This window comes from Mobula birostris, chromosome 3, assembly GCF_030028105.1.
Source record: "Mobula birostris isolate sMobBir1 chromosome 3, sMobBir1.hap1, whole genome shotgun sequence".
NCBI lineage: Eukaryota > Metazoa > Chordata > Chondrichthyes > Myliobatiformes > Myliobatidae > Mobula > Mobula birostris.
The window spans coordinates 66696999-66709439 of record NC_092372.1 but is presented as its reverse complement, the minus strand read 5'-3'; the positions used below and the strand labels follow the sequence as shown (position 1 = coordinate 66709439).

General features: G+C 41.0%; 1 protein-coding gene across 5 annotated transcripts in view; it reads right to left on the bottom strand.

Annotated features, from left to right (window-relative positions):
* atp8a1 (ATPase phospholipid transporting 8A1) overlaps nt 1-11377 on the bottom strand; it is a 363676-nt gene extending 352299 nt beyond the window's left edge. For all 5 annotated transcript variants that reach the window (XM_072252785.1, XM_072252787.1, XM_072252786.1 and 2 more), the window contains exon 1: nt 11139-11377. In XM_072252785.1, coding sequence (XP_072108886.1) covers nt 11139-11187 — 49 coding nt within the window. In that variant the 5' untranslated portion in view covers nt 11188-11377. The remainder of the gene's footprint in view (nt 1-11138) is intronic.
* Nucleotides 11378-12441: the final 1064 nt, after the last annotated feature.

Sequence of the window (12441 nt, the reverse complement as noted above, 5' to 3'; positions counted from 1 at the left end):
CAAATTTCACACCAATGTCAGTGATAATAAACCTGATTCTGATTATGTTACACACAAGGGCAGTGCATTTTGTATGTTGATTAGCAGCAATGTCCTCCAAATAGCTGGTATTTCACAGACCGCTGAGCAAACAAATTTGATTTAGTTTCTTATAATTCATTAATACTGTTTTACCTTAAAATGTTGTATTGCAATGCAAGGCATTGTTACTTCAAAGGATAAGGAAATCATTTATCAACTTAGTGCATTATGTACAGTATTTTTTCAACAATTCTCATGCAATCAGCATGTTCATACAAGAGGTACACCTTCCCTTTCCACATTCATGCATGTGGTACACCTCCCCTATCTACATTCATGCCAGAAGGCTGGTAGCATACAATACTTGTTTCATTACCCAACTCACCCCAAAGTTCTGTACTTGAGATACATGCCAAATTTAGTCATGTACCTTCAAAATTTACATCTATAAGCTTTGATATCATTCTGGTTGATCCACACTAATCCCTTCCAAGACAAATTTACCTTTCCCCAAGAATTACTGTCAAATAGTGATGAGGCATTCCAAATACATCCTGACCCAAGGCTTTATACAGCTAAAGCATCACCTCCCGACTTTTGTCATTGAACTCCTTCCAAACAGCAAAATCTCAAAGTGGGTCATAGGACCCCACAAGTCTTCTCCATCATTCAAAAATAACATGGCCATTTTTCAACCCAGCCCCAATATTTCTCAGTTCCATCAGCCCATGTTTGATTTGAACCTACTTAGCCACTAGGCATCCAAGGCCCACTGAGGTGGAGGATTACAAATATTTACAGCCATCAAGTAAAATACATTCTGATAGGTGACTGTCTACTTCTAGTTCCAATCTTCCCAATCTGTCAAGCTTCAGTATGCTTGCATGGGCACATGCTCAGAAGCCAGAATCCAAGTCACCACTGACTTGTTCCCTGAAGCACGAGGACAGGTCTTACACTACACACTTGCAAAACACAAAAGAACATCCTCTATCAACATTCCTCTGCAGTAAAACACTGCCTTCTGACAACCAGAGACCACAATGATACTGTGGAAAAACTGTGCCAAGTCAATGAAGGTAGACACTGATAATCATTTCAGAACTCAAGTCCTTTATCACTGACCTCCAGATCCCAAACAATTATTGACATATCCCAATTCACCTCCAATTCAGTATGAATAGAGTTTTGATCCTTAAGTGTCTTTCTTCACCACTTCAAAAATATTCAATTAGTTAGATAGCTTAACTTTCAGTAATCCATGATAACTCAGTCTGACTAATGTGCACGTGGGCATGGTTAATGGCAATAAAGATTTCTCCATCACAGAAGTGACCAAATCCAGAAAACAGTTAAAAGACATAGATGCTTTAGCGAGTACCAAAGGAAGGATTTTCTCCACTTAAGAGTGGAAAAAAACTACAGTATAATGAACTGCCTGAGAGGGCAAGATAGACAGAGACTCTCACAGCATACTGGCATCCAGATAAACACTTGAACTGTCAAGACGCAGGAGGCCATGGGGTGGAAAAGTACAGCATGGACATAGTGGGCTGAAGGGCCTGTAATCGTACTACATGATCCCATGAGAATTTTGGGAAATCATAACACATTTAGCTTCCCCTCCTCATGCTGTTCATCAGATCCAGAAGCTTCTTTTATTAGTTTCATGTATCATTTTCTCAATTACAATTCTTCAGAAATATTGTCTAATAAAAATCTATTATTGGAGGACCTCAAACACCAGGAAATCTGCAGATGCTGGAATTTCAAGCAACACACATAAAAATTGCTGGTGAACGCAGCAGGCCAAGTAGCATCTATAGGAAGAGGTACAGTCGACGTTTCGGGCCGAGACCCTTCGTCAGGACTAACTGAAAGAAGAGATAGTAAGAGGTTTGAAAGTGGGAGGGGGAGGGGGAGATCCAAAATGATAGGAGAAGCCAGGATGGGGAGGGATGGAGCCAAGAGCTGGACAGGTGATGGGCAAAAGGGATATGAGAGGACCATGGGACAGGAGGCCCAGGGAGAAAGAAAGGGAGAGGGGGGGAAGCCCAGAGGATGGGCAAGGAGTATAGTGAGAGGGACAGAGGGAGACCAAAACTGTACACAGTACTACAAGTGTGGGCTCATGAATGATTTATATAATGACAACATATTTCAGATCCTATACTCAGTGTTCTTATTGATTAAGGCAGCATGCCAAACAGCTTTTTCACCATCATGTCTACTGCGATGCTACTTCCAAACTATGCACTTGAACTCCAAGTACCTTCAGTTCAGTTATGGTCTCTAATGCCCTACCATTCATACAACAAGTACAACACTTGCTTGACTTTTCCAAAGTGCATCACCTCACACTTAGCTATATTGAATTTCACTTGCCACTTCTTGGCCCACTTCCTTAACTGACCAATCTGACTAATTTACAACAACCATCATCACTTCCAACATCTTTGTGTCAACCACAAACTTACTATCAAGCCTTATGCATTTGCATCTCAATAATAAGAAACAAATAAACATCCCAACAGCACCCCATTAATCACCAGTCTCCATTCTGAGAAATAATATTCAACCACCACCCTCTGCTTTCCATCTCTGAACCATTTGAGAATATCCCGAACTAGATCTCTGATTCTATGGAACCAAAATCTACAATACCAGCCTACCATGGGGGACCTTAAATGCAGAATCCAACAGAAAACAAGTGACCTCAAAGACAGAGGAGTGTAGGAAGTCCAGCAAAAAACCATGATAGCATGAATCCTTCAGCAGCGTTAAGGCCACATGCAGCCCAAATACCAGAGAAAGCCAGGAACAGGCAGTGAACATCAAAGACAGAAAGGTGGTGAAGAGACCCTCTGAAGAACTCAACTATGACTGTTTGACATCACCATCCTAGACTCCTGCACAGTATAAACTCTGCAGTATAATTTGAACACCATCCCTGATCAACAAGTTAGAAGGGCTACAAACCAACTGGAAAAAAACAAAAATACAAAGGATTATTCAGCAGACAATATCCTTGCTATAGTTCCCAACTTGGCTCAAAGAAACATCAGGTCACAAATTCACAACCTCATCTCTTCTAACTTTATGAAGGATAAGACCTGCTGAGTCCCATAAATGCTGTAATGATCATCTGCAAGAGAAAAAATAAATTGCCAGTCTTCTTCAAACCACCACCTCTGCTTGGCTGAAGAGTTGCTTCTTGAACTGCAGTATTTATTCCACGCACCCAGGCAATGCGCACTATCTTCAATGCTGGTCAAATTCAAGGAGTGGAGATAGCAGCACAAACTATTGCATACATCATCTTTTCCTCCTCGATGGTTTTAAATGCATCAGACAAGCAGGACTATACTGCATTCTTATCAAATCTGACTGCCTACAGAAATGCATTTCAGTCTTAGGGCTGCTTCACAAGCAGTGATCTTAATCAGTGAGTCGGCAACAGAATCAATCTCAAAGCAGATTGGCATCAAAGAACAATGTTCCAACTCTCAGCTTTTCTTGCTGCATAAGCTATAGGAGCAGAATTAGGCCATTCAGCCCATCCTGTCTGCTCTATTCGATCACATATGACTTATATTTCCTTTCAACAGCATTCTGCCTTCTCCCCTCAAACTTTGACACCGTCGCTAATCAAGAACCCATTAACCTCCACTTTAAATCTACCCAATGATTTGTCCTCCACAGCCATTTGTGGCAATGGATTCCACAGATTTACCACCTTAGCTAATGAAATTCCTCCTAACCCCTGTTCTAACAGGACATCCTTCTATTCTGAGGCTGTGCCTTCTGGTCCTGGACTCTCTCACTACATTGAGCTCCAACAAGCTTCCTGTAGGAATCTATGGGACAAATGGGAAATTCCTCAACTTCCGTTTTTCCACTCAGATATAAGGTCACTCCAACTTTAATGGTCAAGCTGAATACAGAGACAAAGGTTGCCTATGCCTGTGCTCAATGATGAACTTCTGGCCACTACTCACTGAAGCATGAAAGAATGGATCCTGCACTCAATCTCTAAAGAAAAGTTTCTTCACAACCTGCACCTCCCCCCACCCCATTTACAACACTATCCTCCAACAAAGTCTGCAAAGACTGTGAGGGTGGGGGAGATGGAATGCTTTCAACATCACATCAGTAATATTTATGGTTGCATTCAGTACACAAGCACACCTTTCATCCACCTAAGAAAATGAGTATTTGAAGATGAAGATCAGCACTAAACTTGTGGTCATCAGGCAGCAGTGAACCCTGCTACACCTCTAGTTCAATAATTACCTTCAGCGGGATCCTCAGTGCTGGAGACACACTACCATTGTTGTAACAGGAAAATGCACTGAACTTCATTGACAATAAAGGTGAACAATTCAAGCCCGCTCATCGGCCAACATCAGAACAAATGCGCACCTGTCTGCATTAAATTCTATCTGCTATTTTTCAGCCCATTTTCTGAACTGATCAAGATCATGCTGCAAGCTTTGACAACCTTCCTCACTGACCACGACACCCCCAATCATGGTGTTATCCACAAATTTGCTGAATCGGTTTACAACATTATCCAAATCATTGATACAAATTATAAACAGCAACAGACGCAGCACTGCACCCTGTGACACACAAGTCACAGGCCTCCAGTCAGAGAACCCTCCAATACCACTCTCTGGCTTCAACAATGGATCCAACTGGCTACTTCATCCTGAATGCCAAGTGACTTAACCTTTTGGTTCAGCTTCCCAATGCAGGACTTCATCAAAGGCAAAGCTCTTTTTATTTGCAAACAGGACATCAGATTTAGGTTATAATGTTCATCAATCTAGCCACAGAATTTACACTGCAACCAAACTTTATACAGCTTGAAAAACCCTTCTCGGGTTTAAACCCTTGGATGAACCCTTCTCCAGCTGGGTACAGGTATCAATTATAACTGACAAACTGTGCTATCTTCTTCAGGGATGAAGAAACATCATTTATAATTGATACCTGTACCTGGCTGGAAGCCTGAGAAGAGTTTATTCATCATATACATCAGGAAAGCACTAGATCTGTTTTTTTCAAAATACAGCTTATATGTACAGAACGTCCAAGCACTAGTTTAACATGCTGTAACCAATTACAATTTATTTTGTGAATCTCCATTCATAGGTAATAATAAAATAACAGATCATCTCTCCAAGATGAGGGCGCGACACAGCGCGCAGCGGCCACTCTGGTGAATGGTATCTGTAATGTCAAGTAGGGTGCCATGTACAATCCTGAGTTGATGGAGACAGACGTGAGAGCATCGAGGAACATCTGGTGAAACTTCTGAAATGCCTTCTTCACTGCCGCTGCTACTGTGTGATCCAGAATCTCTGGAGAAGGCCCCAAGTCCTCAGCTTTGCTTGTTGCTCGGTGGCCGGGGCGGGGTCAAAGCACTCGGCAGAGGATAGTGCTCGGGAGGCTGTAACGGAGGGGCTAGTCGGAGGCTCGAAGTTTTCGGACGGACTCAAGAGTCGGCTGTAGTCGGGTGCTTCCAATGCATCAGCAGTTGTCGGCGCCTGGAGGTTTATGGCAGGGAGAGTTTCTCCCTTTTGCCGCCTGCTATCGGGAGTCGATCGGAACTTTGAGACTTCTTTTTTGCCCTGCCCATGGTCTGCTCTTTATCAAATTATGGTATTGCTTTGCACTGCTGTAACTATATGTTATAATTATGTGGTCTTGTCAGTGTTAGTCTTTGGTTTATCCTGTTTTTTTGTGATATCACTCTGGAGGAACATTGTATCATTTCTTAATGCATGCATTATTAAATGACAATAAACGAGGACTGAGTGTCCTCATAATCTAATCTAAGGTCCTCAGTTTGGGCGTGGATGGAACTATAGATATAGTACCAAAATCCAAGTTAGTAGATTTGCAACATTTCTTTCACAACTTTCTTGGACATTTCGCAGGATCTGCAATACTAAGATTACATTTAAGCCCAAATCTAGCTTTCCTCAAGGAAGTGGCAGCTTCCATCTGTCAGTACTGTTTGAGTTACCATTGCTCCACTGGTACATTGGGCAGTTTAACAACCCAACTCAACAATGATAGCAAACTGCAATACAAATCCAAAAAAGGAATTGTGGAATTTGGAGGTGATTGCATTCGCACATTACTGCGCTTGTCCTTAGTGCTGGACTTCAAAATTCAACTATCCTGTCAAATTGTGATGAGTGTGTGCACTGAATACCATATGTGCGAATACGGAGTGAAAACAGTGTTCACTGACATAGGTGAGGACAAAACGCCATCCAGAAAGGCCAACGTACATCTGCTGCTCTAAATAATAAAACACTTAATTCTATCACGTTAAAGAGTTTGCAATAGAGAACTTTGAAAGGGATCGAAGTCCAGTGCTTAAAGCCATAGTGGTAACTTAACTGACAAAGTTTTTTTCATTTAACCAGGAAGACAACATTGTTGTAGTTCTCCTAGAATGTTTAACTAGGGCAACACTGCAAAGCTATTTTTGTCTCTTCTATCATCCAGTGTAATCTGCCGATCATGCTGCCACATGCTGTGGATCAACTGATCGCAAGCAGGAAAGGAGAATTCCACAAAAATGAGGTCATTTACAGTGCTTTTCTGCTGAAGAATAACTGGTGTCATAAAGCTCAACAAGTTCCCTAATGTTCTTCTGTAAGAAGGCTCTTGAAATGCTTTATAGTCACCTAAATTTCTTTGTTCAATGGATATACTCAAGATCCCACTAAAATAGCCTAGCAAGCAGCCAATATTTAAAAACAAAATCTTTACATACAGAAGGATATGGAAGAATTGAAATTGGACCATCTTTGGAGGGGTATGCATACAAGTCCTTAAATTCACTGGGAAATGCTTAACAGGGTTGGGTTGGACACGCAGGTTTAAGACTGGGGTCCCCAACCTTTTTTGCACCGCGGACCGGTTTAATATTGACAATATTCTTGCGGACCAGCCGACCGGGGGGAGGGTGGGGGGGGGCAGTGTTCAAGTAGGGTTAAACTCACCTCAATATCTTTTACAATTAGGGTTGCCAACTTTCTCACTCCCAAATAAGGGACAAAAGTGGCAGTCAAATACGGGACACTTGTGTTTACCCCGAGAAAGACTACCATGACCATGAAGCCTTGCACGGGCACCTGTGTGCACATGCGTGTACATGCCGATTGTTTTTCTACAAATCAGTTTGGCTTAATCTTCCCGATTCTGTTAAGTGAAACTACACTGTACATACATTTATACTTTATATAGGCTGTGTATTTATCATATCATTCCTGCTTTTACTATATGTTAGTGTTATTTTAGGTTTTGTGTGTATATTGGTATGATTTGGTAGGTTATTTCAAGTTCAACAGTACGTGACAGGGAATGAGGAAAGGTGCAGTTGACTCATATTCCCAAATCATATCGTTTCCTCGCGGCCCGGTAGCACATGCTTTGCGGCCCGGTGGTTGGGGACCACTGGTTTAAGAGACTGAAGGTGTACTGGAGAGTCACAGAGAACCAGGCCCTTTTTGGCCTGCCTATGCATGCTCTAAACCAAAAGTTATTAAAAATCTTGGAAGATACAGGATTTTGATGAATATTAAGAAATGTCTGCTACCAAAAGTGTATAAGGTGCAACATTATAATGTGTAACAAAACCTCATTGTAATAAGAGCAACTTATCTACATAATCCATGCTGAAGAAATGATGCTGCTAATTTCTTAACTACATGCACCAAACTCTTCTTTGGTTTACAGTACATTTAGGCATTTATTTATTTTTTCATATTTTACTATGACATTAAATCATGAAGCGAATGAAAAATTGTTGGGCAGATGAAGTGCCACCGAGATCCACCTGTAGATACAGTATATCCAGACCTGGATCACTCTGAGCTCACATGGTATTTCAGTTAACTAGCAGACTTCCCACAGAGTCAAATGGGGTCATGACAAATCCCACTGATTTTCCGGTTTTCCCCCGCTCGCCTGTTCCTGGTTAAATCTGACACAAGTTAATCATGCAGCAAATGAACTAGATCATGAATCATTTGCATTTAACAAGGCTGTAGATAAACCCACACTCAAGTTATGGCAATGAGAGCACTGAGAAAATTCACCAGAGTGATACAAGGACTAAAATTCTTACCTCCGTTATAATACACAAAATATAACCCAAAAGCAACATTTTTTTTGAATAAACTTTATAGACTTCATCCAACCTTTCCCGGAAGCTCGGCAATTCCATTGTTCGCAGCACACTTAAAAATATCAGTTGTATTCAGTGCAACAATGACAGTACTTACTGTGCAATGTATGGCCTGTGGGGTACTTCCACTTTCACCCCAACAACCCCTCCATACCTCGGTCCCTAAGCCACCTTCTCATCAATGAGCTACAGCATCAGTGGCTCCCAACAAGTGTGGTGTCAACAGGTGGTTAATCCACACCAGACTGGCTATCTAAAATGTGGAAACTGTGAATATTCCCAAATTTGAACATACAAACATATTCAGAATGATTAAAATTATTAAATATTTTAACTTAAATCCTTTCCATTACAACAAACAGAGTCACTGAACCTGCATCTGGTTCAACCTGCTGTAACTGCAGTAGGCGTATTTCTCAGCAAAGAAAATTAGCACTCCACTGCTGCACCATGAGGGGACCAAACTTGATCTCAGTCAGAAAGATGGTTCGCAAAGGCTGAGATATCCTTATGAGAGGTCCTCAGAGATCTAGACTACTTAAACACTCTTTGCAAAGAGTTGTGCATCACTGATGCAGAAAAACAGTCACCCCTCCAAAAAAAAAAACTCCAAAAAAAAACACCAATGTTGACAGTGTGTCATATATGGATATAATGGGACTGATGACAAAAGGAGTGGTACGGGTTTTAAGAGGAAAAGGCATTAAGTGGGAGAAGTGTTTTTGGAGAAAATTCCAAAGCTTTCAGCCTTGCCAACTGAAGACACTAGCAGAATGATTAAAAATTACAGTTGCTCAAGGGGACAGAAACTGATAGACATGTATATCACCAGAGGGTGGACCACTGGACTAACAACAGAAAGAATGAGGGAAAGAGGGAAGGTAGAAATTTGAAAACCCAGCTGAGAATTTTAAAGCATAAAGACATTGTTCACTAATAAGTAGATTAAATGCAGTAATGCTGCCATTGAATTGTCAGTTTAATATTGAGAAAACTACATGTTCTTTAAGTCACCCTATGGCTCACTAGATTATACAGCCAAAAGTGAATAATCATGCCTTCAGCAGAGCTCAGACTACTGATTTGTTTGGCATCTTAAAATGTACTTAATAAACCAATACTGTACTAAAATGTAAATACTTCCTCTAGAAAAGCCAAAACATTTCAGAATCAATTCTTCTTCTGATCAGCTGGGAAGGCCATCACTTGCCAATGGCTTGTATCCAGAGCATCAAGTCTGACTGTACAGTATTATATATTGTGTAACAAATTCTACTTTTGCTCCAATGTGTCAAAGTCACAGCTTCAACAGTGCTGCCCACCATAAGTGTGGGTTTTCCTGTTAGAAACACATGATTTGTATACTGGTGATAATTTCACCAAATTGTGCTAATAGCAGGAGTAGGGAAATAGTCTGAATTTATGAAACAGATGAAGCATTGCCAAGTTTCATTTTTTAAAAAAATGAATTAATGCAGAGTAAGGAGCAAACACAGCTGGTGTATCCCTGACGTAATAATGAGGTATATCATATGCACAAAACTCTTCTGGTATCATCCAAGTCATAACGCCAGGGTACCAGCCCGAGCTGAAAGATCTGGTTCAATCCCAGAGTGTAGAAGCATCAATAATCCATGGATCTATGTATTTTTGGGCTGTAAAGTCCAACAAGATTGCCAAAAATCACCGTTATCAGTGAATAAATGCAAGGTTTGCAAAACAAAATTGCTGACTAATTACCTCCAAAATTAAGAAAAAATATACAAAACTTGATGCTGTATTAGTCACAGCAAGATTGACACCATTTTCTAAAACCAAATGAAGTACCCTGCCACTGCGTTTTGCAACAAGTCATCGACAAGTTAGTACGTCTCTGTTGCTATGACTAATCTACCGTATACAATTTATCCAGAACGCAGGTTTCACTCTCGTAGTTTATTCAGTAGATTCCAGATATTTTGACTTGTAGATGTTACCTTCCTACATTCACCTTTCAAATGCAATTTAAAAACTCAAATTAGTAACCCAGATCAGTATGCTTAGATATTAATTACCTTAGATGTTCAGATTATACAATATGCCGGCAGTGTGTACTTGCACAAACTACTGGTTATATTCACACTTGTGAACAGCAACCTAGTCCTCACTAGTCATGTAATTCCTATACAGACTTTCAAACCTAATACCTTAGCTATTTTTTAAGGGTCAAACGGATATTGGAAAAATATCCCAGTGGTCAAGTGATCTGCAAAAACACACTTCCATAAAGATAACTATTTTCTGGATGTTCTGCACGACGTAGTCATAAATGCCCATTGTTTCCTGCCGAAAATTCCTGATAACTTAAATGGTTAATTACTGTCGTCAACACAAACATATAAAAAACTTCCGTCCGATTGATCATAAGTAGTAGTAGTCTTGGAAGAGAAAGCTAGCAATAAAGAAAATAAATGCAATAGGTCTTTATGGATCTGGAAGATGATTGATTTGTGACAATTCTGATTACTACTGGGGCTTCCATAATATTGGGATATAAGTGTAAAAATACATCCGTATTGAAATAAACCCAACATTCATGCACAAATTTATGGTGGTGTTAAATCAGTGTGATCTACATGGCTTTGGCTGCAATACAGGACAGTGCAGCAAACCCCGAGCGTATTTTCTTTCGGCTAGTACTTGATTTATCATTATAAACGGGTGAAACCAACAACGGAGGAAGAAACAAGCTTCTTCGCGTTATCAGACAAGCTACTCCAAATGCTTCTTTGGTTTCGCTTTAAGAAATTGTGACGAGGCTTCGGAACACTGGAGTGTGCAAAAGCGTGCAATTGAACAGGTGTAATTAAATCGTAGTGCTTTCCGTTTTGTTCGGAAATCTTTTCGTCTCTGCGAGTCCTCTTACCTTCCGCCCGAGAGCGGAGTTCTGCTACAGTCTTTCGAACCGGCGGCATCTCTGCGCAATCACTCAGCACATCGCACGAGAGAAAGGGAACTCGGGACACCGGGGCGAGTTTATCCGACTGGGACTGCAGCCTCCGAGCGCCACCCGCTACTCGCCTCCCCCTGTGTATGCGAGTGAGTGTGCCAGAGCCTCAGTGCGCAGCCGCAGCGTCGTGGAACCTCCCCGGATCCTTCCACCACGGCGCGTGGCCCGGGAATGTTCCACTCGGGTCGGGTGTTGCCGGTTGTTTCCTTAGCCTCGGGCGTGAGAAAATACTGTTTGCGTCCGTGTTTGCAACACCAGAACTCTTGTGTGTGATGGGAGCGCACTCTCTCGATTGTGATTTTAATTTTGAAAGCCGGAAAATGCGCTTTTGCGATTAAAGCAAGATGGGAGTATGTGGAAAAAATATTTAGCATATCCAACACTGCACTTAGGTGAGAGGTGAGCCTGATTAAAGGTAAAAAAACCAACTAAGGTATTTAATTACTGAAAACAAAGATCCCCTGACGCTCCTAATGAGACTCTGTAGATAACACTAGATCGTGAGAGACTAAACAGAATACAAGAAAAGAAAGTGAGTCATATTTGAGCTTATTACATTCATTACTGGTTTGCATCCCATCACCTGCTTTGGTTCCATATTATTAGGTTAGCAAAATTTTGCTGTTCTTATATTTTCATTGATTAATTGCGCTAATATCTACTGGTTTTTCCCCAGAGGAAATCTCCCCGCGTAAGTGTAATTAACTTTTCTCTAGAATTGTGTTAAATTGTCTTGTATTCCAAGGGATGTGAAAGATATGGGGGATGTTAGAGGTATTTTTTTTCACACAGTTAGGTACGCAGAACCCGCTGGTGGTAGAAACAGATGCATTAGGGACTTTTTAAGAGACATTTAAGAATGATAGAAAAACGGAGGGCTACGTTAGATTGGTCTCTAGTAGGATAAAAGGTTGGCACATTGTGGGCCGAATGGCCTGTACTGCGCTGAATTGTTCTGAGTGATTTAGTTGAAACTAAGGAGTCTTAAATTTGAACAGAACTCGAGAATGTGTACAACATTAAGCTTTAAAGAAAAATCAGCTTGTTCTAGACGTTAACACTCTCTATTCTTGGCCAACTGTGGCTGGAGCATAAACTGTAGATGACTAGTCAGCGCTTTTACAGTCGCATCGCATTCCATCCCTCGAGGGCGACGCCATTTTAACCTGGAAAGGTAACGTCTCTGCTTCATCAGTCTCATTCAAGAAAACTATTTTCA